At 43.2% G+C, this 19,994-nt stretch overlaps 1 protein-coding gene across 1 annotated transcript; it reads left to right on the top strand.

The window, feature by feature from the left end:
* The first annotated feature begins 482 nt into the window (after window positions 1-482).
* Window positions 483-19,477, top strand: LOC132574730 (epidermal retinol dehydrogenase 2-like). Its single transcript, XM_060242966.1, has 6 exons — window positions 483-830; window positions 11,460-11,591; window positions 15,274-15,373; window positions 16,601-16,745; window positions 17,839-17,961; window positions 19,294-19,477. Exons 1-6 carry the CDS (start codon window positions 504-506, stop codon window positions 19,400-19,402), a joined length of 936 nt encoding a protein of 311 aa, XP_060098949.1. The 5' UTR covers window positions 483-503; the 3' UTR covers window positions 19,403-19,477.
* The last annotated feature ends 517 nt before the right edge of the window (window positions 19,478-19,994 follow it).

Raw genomic sequence — 19,994 nt, 5'->3', positions numbered from 1 at the left:
GCAGCGCCTCGGCAGGACCCGCCCGCCAGTATTGTAGACGAGGAACTCTGAGCTGCTGATTCCCCTCTGTTTGGAGAGCGGCGCTCAGCTGCTCTTGCTATTGACGTCGGAGGCACGTGAATCCCTGCAGGGGACTTGTTCGCCTGTTAGACAGCCTTGTTGATTTCATCCCACAGTTTGTGATTCTGAGAAAGGAAGGGGGGGTGGGGGAGAAGAGAAGGACAGCAAATTGGTATCATAGCTTTTTTGTTTTAAAAACCGGTATTTTTAACTTTCTTTTGGGTTACAAGAAAGGACTTCAAAATTATTCATGCATCTGAAGAAATTTCGAGGGTAAATATATGGAATGTGATTTTCAGTAACCTTCTCAGGTGGGGCAGAGTAGCACTGTGAGTTAAGTGGTGTGTTGTGTTCCACTGGCTGCTCCCTAGGTGTAGCTGTGAACCGACAGACTTTTAATTGTTTATACTTTTTAGGGGGGAGCAGATCCCTTCAGTAGAATCATGATCACAATAACCAGTCTTTTCAAGACCCTCAGATGTATAGTTTTGTTAATCTATTACTACATTGAGGCCTTCATTATGAACTTTTGTGGAACTCCTAAGAATGTTGCTGGGGAAATAGTGCTTATTACAGGATCAGCACATGGAATTGGAAGGCAGATGGCTTTCAATTTTGCCTGTCTTGGTGCCATTCTGGTCCTCTGGGATATCGATGAAGAAGCAAACAAGGAGACTGCTGCACTTGCTGAAAGAAATGGAGCATTAGCTGTTTATACCTACAAGTGTGACTGCGGCAAACAGGAAGAAGTTTATGCAGTGGCAGATCAGGTAAAAAATTTGCATTGACATTCGATTATGAATTGAATGAGCCTTTTGTAAGGATAATTATTGCACCTAATGGATGCAGTTATGAAAACATCCTAATGGGCTGAGTGGAATTTTCAGGATAGAATTAGGTGTGGGATTTACACTTCCTTTATATTAATTTCAATTCGCCATAATTTATATGAATTTCAGTTTGCCTCTTGAAGCAGTTGTACATGCAAAATAAACTCCAAAAAACCTTAGAATTAGTACCTATCAGACACGTTGAATATACAGAACAGTCAATGAAACCCTAAATAACCAGATGGCAAATGGAAAAAGAATTTTTAACAGCCATTCCATAAATCTGGGAGAGAGATGACATTTGCAAGGCTTCAATAAGGTTCCCCTCCCCCCCCCCCCCCCGCACAACTTAATTGGCACCAGGGTTCATATGAGGATGGGTAGTCCTCTAGGTATGTAATCCCCAAGCCATGAGGATTGAAATTTACCCAACACCTTGAAGGTGCCATAGGACATGGTATTTGAGTGCGTGGAATTTGCCTTTTAACTTCCATTTCCCCTTTGTATTGTGAAAAAAATGTGTAGGTATTCTTGTCAGTGTTTATTAAAATGTGGTCCCCCCTTCAAAATAGCTTGTACAAGTGGGGAATCCACAAGGACTTGTGAGTGTGACTTCATTTCCCCTTGCATCCCTCTTTCCCTGGAAGCTCCCATAGCCATTTGCCTCCTTCCTTCACTCCTTAGTGGCCCCATGGTGCAGAGTGGTAAAGCAGCAGTACTGCAGTCTGAACTCTCGCTCATGACCTGAGTTCGATTCCAGCGGAAGCTGGATTCAGGTAGCCAGTCCATGGTTGACTCAGCCTTCCATTCTTCTGAGGTCGGTAAAATGAGTACCCAGCTTGCTGGGGGGGGGGAGTGTAAAAGACTGTGGAAGGCAAACCCCCCCATAAATCACCCCAGAGTCGAAAACGACTGGTGCTTGCACAGGGGACCTTTCCTTTCCTTCTTACCACTCATCAACCAACCTTTCTTTTCTCTGCCCCCACTTCATTTCCAGCTTTATTTGTTATTTGTCTTTCCAGTTAGTCTTGTCTTTTCATGATGTGATCAAAGTAGTACGATAGTGTCGGTTTAGCCATTTTTAGCTTCTAGAGGGAATTCAGACTTAATTTGATCTAAAACCTACTCATTGGTCTTTTTGGCAGTCCATAGTATCCATAAAACTCTCCTCCACAACCACATTTCAAATGATCAAATGTATGGCAGTGTGTACAGGGTAGGATTGCCAAGTCCAATTCAAGAAATATCTGGGGACTTTGGGGGCGGAGCCAGGAGACTTTGGGGGTGGAGCCAGGAGACATTGGGGGTGGAGCCAGAAACAAGGATGTGACTAGCATAATTGAACTCCAAGGGAGTTATGGCCATCACATTTAAAGGGACAGCACACCTTTTTAAATGCCTTTCTTCCACAGGAAATAATGAAGGATAGGGGCACCATCTTTTGGGGTTCATAGAATTGGACCCCCTGGTCCAATCGTTTTGAAACTTGGGGGGTATTTTGGGGAGAGGCACTAGATGCTATACTAAAGATGTGGTGCTTCTACCTCAAAAAATAGCACCCCCAGAGCCCCTAATACCCACGGATCAATTCCCCATTATTTCCTATGAGAATCGTTCTCCATAGGGAATAATAAGAGTGCCCAGTAGACATTTCCCTCCCCCCTATGCTTTCTAAAGCAGGGGGAGGGTCTCCAAACCAGGGAATCCCCTGCCCCTCCCTCTCTCTCACACAGAAATACTTACTGGGTCTTGTTCCTGCAGAACATTACTTGATCTGAAAATGAAAGCAAAACAAAGGGAGGGGCTGTTCTCCGAAGCCCTTCCTACTTCCTGCTCAGGCTTAAAGGCACATATTTTAAAAATGGACCTGCAGGAGCTCTAAAACTACATGGTGATTGTGGGGGGTGGGGCTTCACCCGCCGGCCAGCTGGCTGGGGGCGGGGAGAAGCCTGTAAAAACAGGGGATCCCCCGCTGGGACCTGGGTACAGCGCTTTTTTTGAGCAGGAATGCACAGGATCGTAGTTCCAGCTGGCTTGTCACAGAGGCGGTGGCCTGACATGCTCATGAGTTCCTGCTGGGCTTTTTCTACAAAAAAAGCAGTATGTATATGTATGGGAATGTTGTTAGTCCAGATTTTTAGAGTAAGCCAGAAATCTGGTACATGTTTTTTAAATAGCCACAGCTGTGAGAACTAAACTCTTGGTCTTAATTAGTAGCACGGTAGCAAAAAAAGTGGGAGCAAGCTTTTCTCTTCTTGTTGATGAAAGCTGAGTTTTACACGCTCCTGTTTGTTTTTGTTTGCTCTGAGGGCGTTGTCCCGCAGCCTGACTTCAGAAGAGGCTCTCCCACTTAATGAGCACTTAATCAACATGCTGGTATGGAGTTTTAACAACTTGACTGTTTGCTTACAGGACTTGCTGTCCCTTGCAATGAAAGTTGTGCCTTTGTTTTAATCTGCTTCCTTTTGTAATAAATTGTTGTTGGACTTTAACTGAAGACTGAAGTGTGGAACAGCATTATTTACAAGTGCCCTTTCCCCCTGGAATCGAACCCTGGATCAGAAGGGGGGGACTTTTGAAGGAGCAACCCTTTGTAGTCAAAATAGACTGGATTTTGTTAGTCTGGAATGCTGAGCAGTTGCAATTGCAGAAGAAAAGGACTCAGGGTTTGACCCTGAACCATGTAGTATTAAAGAAGGGATAACTGTTTTCAGGCAACTTGCCAACAAGAGAGAACAGATAATATTTTCACTAGTATTTGTCCCCAAGGCAACTTTGAAAAGTCTATCAAACTCTACATGGAAAATGTTAGAATTGCCCTTTAAAGGTAGGGTAATTTTTTGTACAGGCAGTGATCCTATAAAAGGGCACAGGAGTGTCAGAAAATGGTGATTCAGACTGCTGTAGAATTATTACAAGATGGAGTGCCAGCTCTGGATTGGGAAAACCCTGGATATTTGAAGGTAGATCCTGGGGAAGGTGGGGTTTGGGGGAGGACTTTCATAGTAGTATTAACAGCTGCTTGTTTTTCACCTGGGCAGTCTAGTTATTTGTGCTTCCTGTCTTGGAAAGCAAGAAAGGAAATACTGGATTTATAAACATCTGGCATTTTCTTGCCAGAGGCTGAGCACATTTCAGAGAGCAGATAAGAAGTGCTATAAGGATGAAGTTTGGCTTTCTAAACAGCTGGGGGAGTTGCTGAGAATATCTGAGTTTGTGTGACTGTGTGATTGCTGAAAATTCTGAGTTTGTGGTTGCTGGGGAACTGCTGTTTGTTTGGTTTGAGTGGGCTGAAAGTGATTGTTGCTGATGGATTAGGAGTGGCTGTGTTCCTGGGGCAGACTGAGGCCCCACCCTCTTTGCATTATTAAGCTGCGCCTTGCCAGAGGCGAGAGCTAAAAGGCTCTTGGCCTGTGGCTTTTAGCCTGGGGGCTGTGTAAGGACCAGGAACCCAGATCCCTATTTTCCTTGTGTTCCCCATAAGGTAAGTAGACCCTCCAGAAGGAGAGCCACATAAACAAACAGGATTTAAAAGGGGACTGTATATTTTAAAAAAGATATCATGAAGGAAGAATGCCAGCAGGGGGGTGGGGGCTTTCCAGTGTTTTGCACTGAGTGTCACATGTATGACTATCTGCCCACAGGACAGAAGTCTTGGGTGTGTGCTCGATGCAAGGAGCTCCTGGTACTCAGGGAACGAGTTCGTACCCTTGAGGCCGAGGTGACTGACCTAGAGAAGCAGAGACAGTCAGTTAGGCACTCGGAGAAGACTCTCGGGGACGTATTAGATGAGCCCCACTCTGAACGTGGCAGCCCTGTTGCTGCCAGGGAGCATGAGGGTCGAGAGGGAACAGGTCACTGTGCTGAGGATAAGGGGAATGCGCCCTCAGAAGGGACCTCTTCTTCAGTTGGTGAGCAGGTATCCTTTTGCGCCAAGGAACCATCCCTGGGCAGGGAGAGAGGGGGTGGTCTTGGTAGTTGGTGATTTGATCCTTAGCCAAATAGACATCTGGGTGGCAAAACCATGAACTGACCATATGGTGACGTGCCTGCCTGGTGCGAAGGTTGTGGACATTATGCGTGTAGTAGATAGGCTGATAGACAGTGCTGGGGAGGAGCCAGTGGTCGTGGTGCATGTTGGCACCAACGATGTAGGGAAATGCAGTCGTGAGGTCCTGGAGGAAAAATTTAGGCTGCTAGGCAGACTTAAGGCCAGGACCTCCAAGGTAGCCTTCTCAGAAGTGCTACCTGTTCCACCTGCAGGTGGAGAGACAGGCACAAATTAGAAGTCTCAATGTGTGGATGAGACGATGGTGTAGGGAGGAAGGGTTTAAGTTTGTTAGGCACTGGGATGTTTTCTGGAACGAACGGGAGCTGTACAAAAGAGACGGTCTCCACTTGTCCACAGATGGAACCAAGCTGCTGGCGCTTAAAATCAAAAAAAGTGACAGAGCAGTTTTTAAACTAAATCTTGGGGGAAAGCCGACAGGAGATGAAATATCTCTGGTTCGGGAGGACTCATCTCAAAGAGATGAATGGTTAGCTGTTACTTTTCTACTGGGTAATGGATCAGAGTTGTCCACTGAGATGGTGACAAACAATATGGAGTGTTTGCCAAAGTCTCGAGGCAGCAGAAGGAAGGTTGCGGGCCTAATTTGTCTGGGAAATTATAGATGTTTGTATACAAATGCTAGAAGTGTTCGAAGTAAAATTGGTGAGTTGGAATGTTTTGTGTTGGGGGAAAACATAGACATTGTGGAAATTTCAGAAACTTGGTGGAATGAGGAGAATCAGTGGGACACGGTGATTCCTGGATATAAGTTATATTGGAAGGATAGGGAGGGAAGGGTTGGAGGTGGGGTGGCTCTGTATGTCAGAATGGGTATACAGTCCAGTAAGACTGAGGTCAAAGAATTAGATTCCCTTCTAGAAATGCTTTGGGTCAAAACAGAGGGCCCAAAAGGAAATTTAACTATGGGAGTTTGTTATCGCCCACCAAATCAAAAGATAGAGGACGACTATAATATGATGGAAGGATTAAAGATAGCGGCTAAATGTAAAAACTGTGTCGTAATAGGTGATTTTAACTACCCGCAGATTGATTGGGTCAATATGTGTTCAGGTTGAGAGAAAGAGATTGAGTTTCTAGATGCTCTCAATGTCTGTGCTATGGAGCAGATGGTCACAGAACCTACCAGGGGTGGGGCGATCCTGGATTTGAACCTAAGTAATACCCAAGATTTGGTGAGAGACGTATAAGTGATTGCACCGCTTGGGGGCAGTGGCCATAACGTTATTGATTTCACCATTTGTATAAATAGAGAGTTGCCCCCAAAGACCAGCACAATCACTTTAAAAGGGGTAAATTCTCTGAGATGAGGAGGCATGTGAAGAGGAAACTGAAAGGAAAGGTAAATACAGTCAAAACCCTTGGGGAAGCTTGGAAGTTATTTAAAACTACAATCCTAGAAGCTCAGATAAAATATATACCACAAGTTAGGAAAGGCACAAACATGTATAAGAAAAGGCCTGCATGGTTAACAAACAAAGTAATGGAAGCTGTAAAAGGTAAGAAGGACTCCTTTAAGTGGTGGAAAGCTAGTCCAAGTGAAATTAATAAAAGGGAACACAGGCTGCGGCAAATCAAATGCAAGATTGTGATCAGGCATAGGGTTGTCAAGTCCAATTTAAGAAATATCTGGGGACTTTGGGGGTGGAGCCAGGAGACATTAGGGGTGGAGCCAAGATCAAGGCTGTGACAAGCATAATTGAACTCCAAAGGGAGTTATGATCATCACATTTAAAGGGACGGCACACAACCAGTAACCAAGATGGCGGCAGTCAAGGAGCTTGGTGCTAATGCTCCTTGAATAACACCTTCTGCCGCCTCTGCTATGCACTAAAAACTTCCTGCTGCTGCCTACGTCTGTTGCTGCTGTTGGGGAAGGCGAATATTGACTGAGAGCTTTCTACCTCGCCTTTTTCTGAGAAAAAACAAGCGGTTACCTGCGGGGGCTGGTTGGAGCGGGGCGGTGCGGTCAGATTGGGCGTGGCCTGCTGGGCGGCGCTGTGGGCCGACTTGTGTTGGGGGTGCGGACCGGCCGCGGACTGACCACGGGAGGCGTCGGGTGCTGGGGCGACTGTGACCGCCGGCTGGGGCGCGGCGGAGCCGGGCCTGGCTGGCTGCGGGGGGAGGCAAGCGCGGCCAGTACTGAAGTTCAGAGCAGGGTGCCCAGTCAACTCAGCAGGTAGTTTTTCGCCGCAGGTAGCCTGCAATTGTGCTGGAGGCCACTTGAAACGGGGGGAGAGGGGTAGGGTCTTAAGAGACAGACTGGCCCCTCTTCCCCCGTTTCAAGTGGCCTCCAGCACAACTGCAGGCTACCTGCGGCGAAAAAGTTTCAGGAAGGCAGACACGTTTCCTTCGCACGCTGCTTTCTCTCCCCACCCCACTCCCCGCGAGGACTCACACCGGCTCTGTGTTGGGGAGCGCCAGCTCCCGCAGGCTGCTGCTGCTGCACAAACAGCGGAGAGAAAAAAAGCGGATCAGCTCCACACCGGTCCCAAAGGCGAAAAGGAAACTGAGGAGGGCCGGAACCAGCAACAAGAAGGTTGGTGGGGGGGGGGAGGTGCTTCTCCCGCCGTCTAGAGGAACCGCCCAGTCGGGGGAGGGGCTTTCCTCTTCTCCGCTTCACCGTAGCTACAGTGAAGCAGAGAAAAGGCGGCAGAAGCGCAGCGGCATCGCTCGCTCCGCGAGTCTGGGTCCTCCAAGATGGGCGCCGTTTCCCCCCTTCCCCCGCTTCCATTTTTGGGGGGGAGCGGGGGAAGAGGCTGGAAATCCTGGGGTCCCCTGCCAGGGCGGGAGGGTTGGGAAGCCTGATCAGGCAGAAAGGGACTATGAGGAGCATATTGCAAAAAACATAAAGACCAACAATAAAAATTTCTTCAAATATATTAGAAGTAGAAAACTAGCCAGGGAGGTAATGGGGCCCTTGGATGACCAAGGGGTGAAAGGATTACTGAAGGAGAATAGGGAAATGGCTGAGAAGCTAAATGCATTTTTCACCTCCGTCTTCACTGTGGAAAAAGAAAATTATAAGGGAAATTACAATATTACAAACTCAAATGAGACATTTGTTAAATAAAGAAGTGGAATGGAGTTTGAAAAGATTGCAGCAGAAAACCTTTGAGGGAGCAAATAAACCGGGAAAGTATTTGGCTTGGCAATTGAAAAAAAAGAGGGAAAGTAAAATTATTAATAAAATTGTGGTAGATGGAAGAGAAGTGGTTACCCAAGAGGCAATAAAAAGAGAATTTTTTAAGTATTATGCCAAATTATTTAAAGGTGTTAAAATAAAGAAGGAGAAGATGGATGAATATTTACAAAAGGTAAAAATAGAGCCCTTAACGGAAAATATGAGAAAAGTTTTGAATGATCCAATTGAAAAAATAGAAATTGAAGCAGCAATCAATGCAATGAAAAATGGAAAAGTACCTGGGCCAGATGGATATACAACTACATTTTTTAAAATCTTCAAAGAGGAATTAATACCAAAGTTGCAGAAGTTGATGAATATGATAAGAATGATAGGGAAAATACCAAACACATGGAAGGAAGCTGTTATTTCGTTGATACCTAAGGGAGATGTCACGAATGTAAAAAATTATAGACCAATTTCGCTATTAAATAATGACTATCAAATTTATATAAGAATCCTGGCAGAACGGCTTAAACAGCATTTGATACATTTTATAAAGGAAGATCAAGCAGGTTTTCTTACCAAAAGGCAAATAAGAGACAATATTAGAACTGTTGTAAATATTGTAGAATATTATGAAAGACATCCAGAAAAAGAAGTAGCATTATTCTTTGCAGATGCAGAGAAAGCATTTGACAATTTAAACTGGGACTTTATGTTTGCAGTAATGGAAAAAATGGGGCTTGGAGAAAGCTTTATAAGAATGATAAAAGCAATATATTCTGAACAAAGCGCAAGGTTATGTAGAAATGCAGATCTTACAGAAGATATGAAAATCAGCAAAGGTACTAGACAAGGTTGTCCACTTTTCACCATTGTTGCTTATAATGACTCTTGAAATATTATTGATGCAGGTACAAGAAGAAAAAGATATAGAAGGATTAAGAATAAAAGGATTTATTTATAAATACAGAGGTTTTGCTGATGATATAATGTTTATAAATGAAAACCCCATACAAGTTACACCTTTGTTGTTAGCAAAAATACAAGAATATGGGGAGTTGGCGGGACTTTGTAGTAATAGAGAAAATTCAAAAATTCTGTGTAAAAATATGCAGATAAATCAACAAGAATTGTAAAAACGAACGGGCTGCAAAGTCACCTCCAAGGTAAGATATCTGGGGGTGGAGATAACAATGAAGAATATTGATCTGTTCAAAAATAATTATGAGAAGTTATGGCGTAAAATTGATGAAGACATGTTAAAATGGAACAAGCTTAATTTGTCATTGTTGGGTAGAATAGCTGCAATTAAAATGAATATTCTACCAAGAATAATGTATTTGTTTCAAACTATTCCTATTGTGAAGGATAGTAAACAATTTGATAAATGGCGAAGAAAAATTTCAGAATTTGTGTGGGCCGGGAAGAAACCAAGGATTAAAATGAAAATTTTGACAGATGTAAAAGAGAGAGATGGATTTCAACTACCGAATTTAAGATTATTTCAGGAAGCAGTTTGCTTAGTGTGGATAAAAGAATGGATAATGCTGTTAAACAGAAAACTTTTAGTGTTGGAAGGTCACGGAAATAAATTTGGCTGGCATGCATATTTGTATTATGGAAAAAAGAAGATGGACGTTTTTTTCTCTCACAATTATATAAGAAATAATTTGTTAAGTACATGGCTGAAATATAAGAAGTATGGAGATGAGAGAAGACCGTTATGGATAGTACTGGAGGAAGTAATAAAAATAACAGCTGAGATAGGGGAAGAAAAGTGGTTGTCATATAGTCAACTATTAAAAATACAAAGTGGCAAAATAGAACTGAAAACTGCTGAAGAGTTGAATAATAAATATGATTGGTTTCAAATGCAACAAATAAAGAGCTTGGTGGAGAATGATATTAAAACTGAAGGAATAAGGAAAGAGCAAACAGAAATGGAAAAAGTTCTGCTTGGAGACAATGATAAATTAATTTCAAAAGTATATAAATTACTTTTACAATGGTCTACAGAAGATGAAGTAGTAAAATCTCAAATGATTAAATGGGCAATTAATGTAAATAAAGAAATACAGATGGAAATTTGGGAATATTTGTGGAAGAATTCTATGAAACTCTCAACATGCCAGAATATCAAAGAAAATTGTTTTAAGATGATGTACAGATGGTATATAACTCCTAAAAAATTGGCAAAGTTGAATAACAAGATGCCAGACAGATGTTGGAAATGTAAAAAGCATGAAAGTTCTTTCTACCATATGTGGTAGACTTGTGAAAGAGCTAAAAAGTTTTGGCAGATGATTCAGCAAGAGATTTCTAAGATCTTGGGATATGAATTTAACAAAGTTGCAGAGACTTTTCTGTTAGGATTACAAATGGAAAAATTTCCAAAAGAAGACAGAACTTTAATCTGGTACTTGCTCTCAGCTGCTAGGACATTGTATGCGCAGTTGTGGAAGCAAGAAAAAATACCAGAGAAATGGGATTGGATTGTTAAAGTTATGACATGGAGTGAAATGGATAAGTTAACAAGAACTTTAAGAGACTATGATTTAGAAGTATTTAAGATGGAGTGGAAGAAGTTCAGAAGATACGTAGAAAAAGAATGGAAAATAAAAGGGCATTGGACAATCTTTGATAATGATTAAGTATAAGTGGGGGGAAGATATGGGCTTTGGTTCTTATTAATTAGGGGTACCTTTTAAAATGATGTTTTGAATTTGGTACACCGGCGGGGGTCAAGTAAAGGGGGAAGGGGTAGGTAGAAAGTAATATATGGGATTAAAAAAAGTAGTTATTAATGATATAAGAAATTGAATTTATTGCCATATGTTACTAATAAAAATTGTTTAAAATGGAGAAAACTTCCATTATCTGTTTTTAGGAAACATGTTTAGTTGAAGCCTCTTGCCCCCAAATCCCTATAGTATTTCCCCCGACTGAACAAAATAGCGCTCCCCTGCTATTTAAGATTGCAATTCTGTGCACAGAAGTTAGTAAACTCCAGGAACAGTTAGGACTTACTTTGAGAAAACATACATAGGTTCAGACTGCCTGAATTTAGTGCTACCAAAGACTTTTTAGTATCTATCAGCATGGCTAGAGCTTACCTAAATGCCAACTGTGGCTTGGCATCAGGAGTGTGTGGCCTAATATGCAAATGAGTTCCTGCTGGGCTTTTTCTACAAAAGAAGCCCTGAACAAAAGGATTACATTTCCCAAATATTGGATTACATTATAAGCAGTTAAACTAGCACACGACGACGATAACATTTGTAAGTGGGGGAAAAAACAGTAAAGTAAACCACAGAAATCTTAAAAGAACATGATTTTTCACATTTCATTTTTTTATTTGTTATTGTTTTAGGTTAAAAAAGAAGTTGGAGATGTTAATATTTTAATCAACAATGCAGGTATTTTGACTGGGAAAAATTTCCTTGATATTCCAGACAATAAAATGGATGAAACGTTAGATGTGAACTTTAAGGCACATTTCTGGGTAATCATTTTTTTTTTCTAGATAACTATGAAACTACTTTGATTTTTTTTTATTAAAAATGTACCATGAATTATTGGAATCTGACTAGGTTTTTTTTAATGTAGTGGTATTTAGTATTAAGAACTCTGTGGGATGACTTTTAATTCTATGTTTTCTTCATTTGTACTTCTGCCATGTGCTCCCTGTTTATTCCCGCATCCCCAGATCCATAATCTAGCATAAAATTAAGTTGATGGATTTGTCTATTTACATTCAATTTTTGATGTTTTAAATTTTTCATTTAAAATTAAACATATAGTTGCAATAATATATCTTCAAACTGAATTAATGACACTTTATGAATTTATGGGAAACTGTTTTTCATTGTAAACAAAGCTGTGGAGAAAATATCTCCATCACTCATCATATAACTAAATAGTTAGTGTCATTTATATATTATGGTTTTATGTGGTGCTACAGGCTAGCGAGTCACCACAGTTGCTTTTTTACTGATTCATCTGAATGACACTTTATTTGTGATCTACCCAGTGATACTACCAGCCCTTGCTTCTGGTTGAGATCATTTACTTGGGGTGGGGTGAAAGAGGGCAGTTGTATTGCAAAGGAAAAGTGACAACAGTAAAGTAGAAGGGAACACTAAAGAAGATGCAATTTCTAGTGTTGTTTTCAACACCATTCATCTGCAAAAGCCTATCATAGCTGCAGAATATAGAAGATAGTTTGTGGTCATAAGCATTGTCATACAAGTGGGGACCCACAAGAAAGTTGCAGGAGCAGCTATTCCATTTCCCCCCACTTTTGTTTCCTCCCCTCTCCTCCTATTTTTCTGTCTCTCTCCCTCCTACTACCTGTTTTCTTTTTCTCTCCTCTATGCCTGTCATGCCCTCTCGCTTTCTGCCTCCCATCCCATCTCTCTATTTCTGCATTCTTCACTTTCTCACCCACCTAACTACTTCCTCCCCCCCCCCCCCCCAGAGCAGCGATGGTGACAGCAGCTCTTCAGGAATCACAGCAGACCTCCAAACTGTAGAGTTTACTTTTGCAGCCATTTTCTCCAGAGGAAACTGATCTCTGTCATCTGGACAGTAGTTGTAATTCTGGGTGATTTTCAGCCCTCACATGGAGGTTGGCAACTTTAGTTCCCCTGGAGAAATGGCTGCTTCGGAGGGTTGAGTCTATGGCATTATATCTCTCTGAGGTCCCTTCATTTCTCAAGCCCCACCCTCCTCAGACTCCACATCACAAATCTCTAAGGATTTCTCAACCTGGAGTTGGCAACCTGAAGGAAGGGTCAACGGTCTGGCACACCAACCTTAATCCGACTTCATCTATAGAAAGGGTGGCCAGATCGTCCCGACCACCCGGGAAAGTCCCACCCCTGCCCCCAAATTCCCGCCTCCCGGGTTGGCTAACCCGGGACCATTAAAAATCCCGTTTTAGCCAAAATGGATCCAATGGTGAGGCTCCTCCAGCTCCGCTTCCCCGCTCTGCCGCTGTCGCCACGTGCGCTGAGCGGCCATTTGCACTTCCGCGGCGAGCGGGCTGGCCTGCTCCCCTCCCCTCCTTCGGACGCTCGGTGGAGGGCAGATGGGCTAAAAAGCTGGTGGGCGGGGGCTCTGGCCTCGGTCTGTGGCGGCGGCGGTGCCCACAGGACGTTCCAAAGCCCTCGGGGCTAGCCTGCCTCCCTGGCTTCCTCAGCGGCAGCTCTCCCTGCGCAGCCCTCCGCTCCCTGTTCAAATCCTCGCGTCGGCGCTATAGACTTATAAGGCAGCCTTAAGCCTAAATGTACTTTGCCCTATGCAAGAATGCTGAGGGCCTGAGAATGTTCTTCCCTTTCACCTCATTCCTGGAATGCACATTAGAGGTAAAAAGCTAAGGTAAACATCGGTCTCCTTACTCTGCATGCTTCTTGTAAATGATTGTGTAAAGACAAGTGTATAAAATAAATGACGACTGTAAAATAAAGAAACCACTGTCAGACAAGACAGAGACAGACTGGTGCGAGATCCTCAACCCTGAGTCGTGTGACATTCCTACAGCAACCCTATCTCCTTCCCACCCAAATGCCAACCCACCTTTATCTTCCTCTCGTTCTTTAACTTTCCATTGCCTCCTTCTCTGCAGCCTTTACCTAGGAAAACTATAGTCATTCTCCACAGTGGGGACCAAAGCAGCTTACGTTATTCTCTTCTTCTCCTTTTTATTTGCACAACAACCCTGTGAGGTATGTTAGGTTGAAAGTATATGACTGGTCCAAAATCACCCAGTCAGCTTCTATAGCAAGATAGGGATCTAAATCTGGGTCTTGCAGATCCTACTCTGAACCTCTAACTGTATGACACCGGCTTTCATGGGGTGGCTGCTGTTGAATAGCAGCAGACATCCAGGCCTACTTAAAGGCTGTTGCAGGGCCTAAGCTTCCCAGCCTCAAGGTGGGACCAGGAGATCCCCCAGAATTACAACTGAACTCCAGAATTTGTCCCCCTATAGAAAGTGGCTGTTTTGAAGGATGGACTCTGGCATTATACCATGCCGAGGCTTTTCCCCTCCAAAAACACTGCCCTCTTCAGACTCCAGGACAAAATCTCCAGGAATTGTCCAACTTGGAGCTAGAAACCCTAGTCAGGCCTGGCCCAAATAAATCCTCCCTCAAAAGGTAAAATAGGCCTGGAAATGGCCCTGCTCCTTCTACCTGCCTTTTTACTCACAGAAACAGAAATCTGGAATACTGTGGTTGCCTCGCTACAGCCACTAAGGGAATTCATTGCATAAAGCTACACGTGCTCCTTTTATCATTTTTAAACAGGGTTGCCAAGTCCAATTCAAGAAATATCTGGGGACTTTGGAGGTGGAGCCAGGAGACTCTGAGGGTGGAGCCAGGAGCAAGGGTGTGACAAGAATAATTGAACTCCAAAGGAAGTTCTGGCCATCACATTTAAAGGGACCGAACACCTTTAAAATGCCTTCCTTTCATGAGAAATAATGAAGGATAGGGGTACCTTAATAATGATAATAATAATAATACATTTTATTTGTATCCCGCCGAAGGAGGCTCAGGGCAGCTCACAACATGTAAATCGATATACAACAACCTTCTTTTGGGGCTCATAGAATTGGACTACCTGGTCCAATCTTTTTGAAACATGGAGGGTATTTTGGTGAGGCACTGGATGCTATACTGAAAATTTGGTGCCTCAACCACAAAAAACAGCCCCCCCCCAAGATATTCGCAGATCTATTCTCCATTATTTTCTTTGAGAATAAGGCTCCATAGGAAATAATAGAGTTCCCAGCAGACATTCCCCTCCTCTACCCCTGCTTTCTGATGACCCTGAAGTGGAGAAGGGAGTGGCATTTAAATGCTACTCCTTCTCTCCCTCAGCCATGCGACCACTGCAAGCCAGCTGGAGAAGGGAGGGGTAGCATTTAAATGCCTCCTTCTCACTCCCCTAGCCATAATAAACTAACGAACCACAAATGAATTCAGGGGAAATGGTGGTTTGGTTGGTTCATGAACCAAAATGAGCCACCATTTTCCCAGTTTGTGCCCATCCTTACTGCCTACAATACTGGAGTAATGTGCCATTAACTGTATAGAGTGCCCTGTAAAATTTTTGTAGCAAAATCAGAAATTATTAAAAACATGCCTAATAGTACTATGGCTTTTATCACTGTGTCACAGACTTGCAAAGCCTTCCTACCAGCCATGATTGCCTCTAACCATGGACATTTGGTTAGTATTGCAAGTGAAGTGGGAATTCTTGGGTCTAATAAACTCTCAGGTCAGTATATTCTGGATCTATTTATTATTCATGCAGTTGAACAGAGAAACTATTTAAAATGTTCTGGGTGGATATATTGCTCTTGACAATAACCAGATATCAGCACATGGAAATCAAAGATGTCTTAACCTGTGTGAGCACTTGTCAGGATGATCAAATGCAGGTAGAAACTCTTCCAGTGCTCAAGCAAACTTGCATACCAGCTCCCATTCACTTGGGGTCAATTCAGACATGTAGAATAGCATGTGGGAAAACCCTTCATCAGCTGTTGCATTACACCATAGTCCTGTATTTCGACATCACAGATAGTGGAGATCTTCATATGTTCTTGATGTAATAAAGGGAGAAGGCAATATCAGAATCATCACAGGAGTATGCTATTACAAGTGTAGAACCAGCAAGGACTTGCCAGGGCCACCATGACCCCCTGCTTTTTTTGTTTCCATAAAGAGGTTCCGGGACTCCATTCCACCATGTTCCCCCAGAAAAAAAGTCCCGGCTATAAGTAAAAAAAATGGATTAAAATACTACCTAGATGATGAAAAGAAAAGAAAAAGAAAATAAAGCACCCTTTCATATAAACAGGATTGGTCTCTGCAGCAGCTAAGGTTTCTTTAAAAAAATATTACTTTTTGGCATCCAACCTCAGGAGTTTCTTTTGTAGAATCCACAAAAGGTCATCCCCATATCATCTATTTTCTGTCCCCCCTCCCCTGCTTTGGTGCTATCTTCCCCAAAGATAGTTTGATACAATGTGTTTTTGAAACAACATAGAGCTATACTATTTTTGGAGAGTCCTAGAGCCATCTTACATCTCTTCTGGGTTTTCCCAGGAATGATAGAAATATAGCATTGGAAGGGACTTCTAGGGTCATCTAGTCCACCCCCCTGTATAATGCTGGAAATTTACAAGTACCTTCCCTTGCCCTCCTTCTCATGATCTGCCTAAGTTCACAGAATCAGCATTGCTGGCAGATGGCCATCTGGTCTCTGCTTAAAAACCTCTACAGAAGTGACATAGCAGTAACATAGTGGTGCACACAACGCTGAGGGTTTTTACAATCTCCTGCTTCCACTTGGAGCAGCAGTGGGCAAGGATTGGGGAGGGGGCCAGCCCTTACACACACATAAACACCCCGAGCTTTTAAAGAACTTAATGATTTCAGAGGCACTTATACTTTTCATAATTGTCTTATTATTTTTAATCCTTCTCCATCCGTTTTTCAGAGTATGCTGCAAGCAAGGCTGCAGTAATTGGATTTTTGGAGTCAGTTGCTTTTGAATTGCAGGCTGCAGGAAAGAAAGGCATTAAAACTACTATTGTCTGTCCATATTATGTGCATACAGATCTTACTATTGGTGTAAAAACAACGTGAGTGTTGGGTTTTGAATAACAATGCATTTACCGAAAGTTGTAATTCTGTAAGCTTATTGACAGTTCTGCATTGTAAGGGTCCAGAGCTACTTTAGAGATGTCCACTGGGATCTTGCTGTTTTGTTTTTTTTAAATATGGGAAATGGAAAGCTGCCTATATGTTCAAAACAGTTTAGTCATGCACCCTGGAGGAAGGAGGAAATTGGTTGGTAACAGGGCTTTTTTTGAGCAGGAATGCACAGTGACGCAGTTCCGGCTGGCTTGGTGTCAGGGGTGTGGCCTAATATGCAAATTAGTTCCTGCTGGGCCTTTTCTTTTTCTGCGGCCTGTGTGAAACAATGATGATGCCATGGCCTAATATGTGGCCTAATATGCAAATGAGCTCCTGGTTGGTAAGATCTGTGAATGGCATAGGGTTGCCAAGTCCAATTCAAGAAATATCTGGGGACTTTGGGGGTGGAGCCAGGAGACTTTGGGGAGAGTCACTAGATACTATACTGAAAATTTGGTGCCTCTACCTCAAAAAACAGCTCCCCCAGAGCCCCCGAAACCTCCAGATCAATTCCCCATTATACCCTATGAGAATCAATCTCCACATAGAGAATAATGCTCAGCAGACGTTAGAGGATGCAAGAACTACAAGTCCCAGCATGCACCTTGCGAAGGGAGGCCAGACTGGAGCGAATAGCAGGCCGGCGGTGGGCGGGTCTTTGTAACTCGGAGGAAAGGAGAATCCTGAAGCCAGGCAAGGAAAGAGACACGATGCCGTTCCACCCACCCACCCCCTACCCCCGCTATCAGATTTTTAGGGAGCGGGGGATTAGGTTGCTAATACAGGGGTCCCCCGGCAGGGCGGGGGGGGGGGTTGGGAAGCCTAGAATGGCAGTAAATTGGCATACAAATACAAGAATTAACAAACAGATTTGAGAATGAAGTTTGAGTTCAGTGGCGCTCCAAAGACGAGCAAAGTTCTATTCTGGGTATAAGTGAGAACTGAGAGACTTAGCATGTGTGGATTCACAGTCCTTCAGTTCTTTAGATCCAGGCAAATTGTTCAGACTTGTCTAATCAGCATATTTTTTTCCTTCAGGCGGCCCTGTCTTCTCCCAATCTTGGATGTAGAGTATGTTGGCAGGACAATTGTGGATGGTATTCTAAAGGACAAATTTTATTTGTTTGTGCCACCTACTATAGCACTTGCTGTTTTAAAAGTGTAAGTATATGACTTTTCTCTCACTTATTTTAAAAGTGTAAGTATATGACTTTTCTCTCACTTATTTTCTCTGACTTGGAGCACTCACAAGGCAGCCAAAATAAACATAGTTTGCAAGCCCACACTTTTGTGATCTCACTGGGGCACTTTACTCATGGGAGGTTTGTAGGGCAATTTACTCATGGGAGGTATGTGGGAGGTCTAAAAACATTAATCTGCAGAGGAGGAAGGGTGGGAGACTGGTGGGGCCATTCGTAAGAGCAGGGTTGGGCCAGGCTGCTCCTCCTGATTGCTTTGCATTGGGGAGGGTTTGAGGACTGGCTGACTGCTGGGAGGGAGGATGGCTGAGCACCTTGGGTCAAGATCCAATGAAGATTGAGGCCCTTTGAATCATGGCTGTGCTGCTGCCCATCCTCCCTGTGGCCTTGTGCTGCTTATTTTGCATTGGGGAAAGATGCGAAGACCGACTGGCTGGTGGGAAGTTGGTCAGCTGGGTGCCTTGGGCCAAGATCTGTGGAGGATCACGGCCCTTTGGAGTGTGGCTGTACTGTGGCCCATTTTCCCTGCGGTCTTGTGCTGTTTGTTTTGTGTGGGAAAGGGTGCAAGGACTGGCTGGCCAGTGGGAGGTTGGTCGGCTGGCTGCCTTGGGCCAAGATCTGTGGAGGATCAATGCCGTTTGGGTCATGGCTGCGCTCCTGTCAACCCTCCCTGCGGGCTCATGCTGCTTGTTTTGTGTGGGGGGAGGGTGCAAGGATTGGCTGGCCAGCGGGAGGGAGGTTGGGTTGAGTGCCTTGGGCCACTCCAGTGTGTAGAATCTTCTGGGGGAAACCCCTTGATTTTTGCACAAAACTGGTTGCACCAAGTTTTCTGAGAGTTTAAAAAGCAAAGCAAAATGTCTTTTTAATTATAAAACTTAAGTGAATATAGCATGGGACATTTCTAATTCTTTATAGCCTTAACATAGGCACATTTACTTACCATGATTAAAAATTTATAAGAGTGCAGTGATTAAGGACAAAACTTGCCCAGTTATATTCCTCCATTCGGCTCATGAACACATTCCAAGTATAATAAATACTGGGGGGAGGGCTAATATGCTAATCAGTTCCTGCCATCAGGAGGTGTGGCATAATATGCTAATCAGTCTTGACATCAGGGGTGTGGCCTATTATGCTAATGAGTTCCTGCCTTTAATATTTGTTAATATGAATAATCAAATGTTCAGTTTTTGTATTCCTTTGATCCTTCTGAGTTCCATGGAGAGAATTGTTTATGTGTGTGTGGAAAAGGTGGAGTATTAATACTTCAACTGATGAATTTTTTCCTCCTCAGATTTCTTCCTAGAAAAGGATTTTTCCTTCTTGTACAGTACTTCGGAATATATGAAAACATGGCTGACTACAAGGGTCACAGTGCCAAGAAAGGGTACAAAAAGAACTGATAAAAATCCAGCTCAGTATAGTGCTCAGAGTGTCAGACTACAGTTTGGAGGACCAAGGTTTGAATCCTCTCTCTGCCATGGAAGCTCACTGGATGACTTGGGACCAATCACTCTCTCTCGGTTTAGCCTGCATTACAGGGTTGTTGAAAAGATAAAATAGAATAATATCGCAGGGTGCTTTGGATCTTAATGTGGGGCATTAGTATAAATCAATTCCATAAATAATGCATCCTGTTCCAATATCAGGCTTCTTACTTCAATAATACTACTATGTCTTGGTCACTGGTGTCATTAATTGGGGGTGGTTTGTTTTCAGTATTAATTTGTAACATCTTTGCTTTGTCTTTTGCTTGCTATATAAATATAGATGATTCCTACTAAAGAAAGTAAAGGCCCCTTTTGTCATATTTGTCTTTATTTCATAGTAAGTCTTAGCCATCTCATATCAAATAAAAGAACTGAATGGCCAAGGATACAGCAGCAGATAACAGTCTAAGCCTAAGATCTCAGTGCCAGCACAGACCCACTTCTTGGGACCCTTTGCCTCATGTATGTAGCCAGGATTTTTTTAGTCAGGGAGCTTTTCACAAAT

This window comes from Heteronotia binoei, chromosome 7 (genome assembly GCF_032191835.1).
Source record: "Heteronotia binoei isolate CCM8104 ecotype False Entrance Well chromosome 7, APGP_CSIRO_Hbin_v1, whole genome shotgun sequence".
In the NCBI taxonomy this organism is placed as follows: domain Eukaryota; kingdom Metazoa; phylum Chordata; class Lepidosauria; order Squamata; family Gekkonidae; genus Heteronotia; species Heteronotia binoei.
The sequence above is the reverse complement of the archived record's forward strand: the minus strand, read 5'-3'. Positions and strand labels throughout refer to the sequence as shown.

Coding starts and splice junctions, on each gene's coding strand:
- LOC132574730 (XM_060242966.1), top strand. CDS start 504: ATGATCACAATAACCAGTCTTTTCAAGACCCTCAGATGTATAGTTTTG. Junction 15,374..16,600: donor TGGGTCTAATAAACTCTCAG/GTCAGTATATTC, acceptor TCCGTTTTTCAG/AGTATGCTGCAAGCAAGGCT. Junction 16,746..17,838: donor ACTATTGGTGTAAAAACAAC/GTGAGTGTTGGG, acceptor TTTTTCCTTCAG/GCGGCCCTGTCTTCTCCCAA.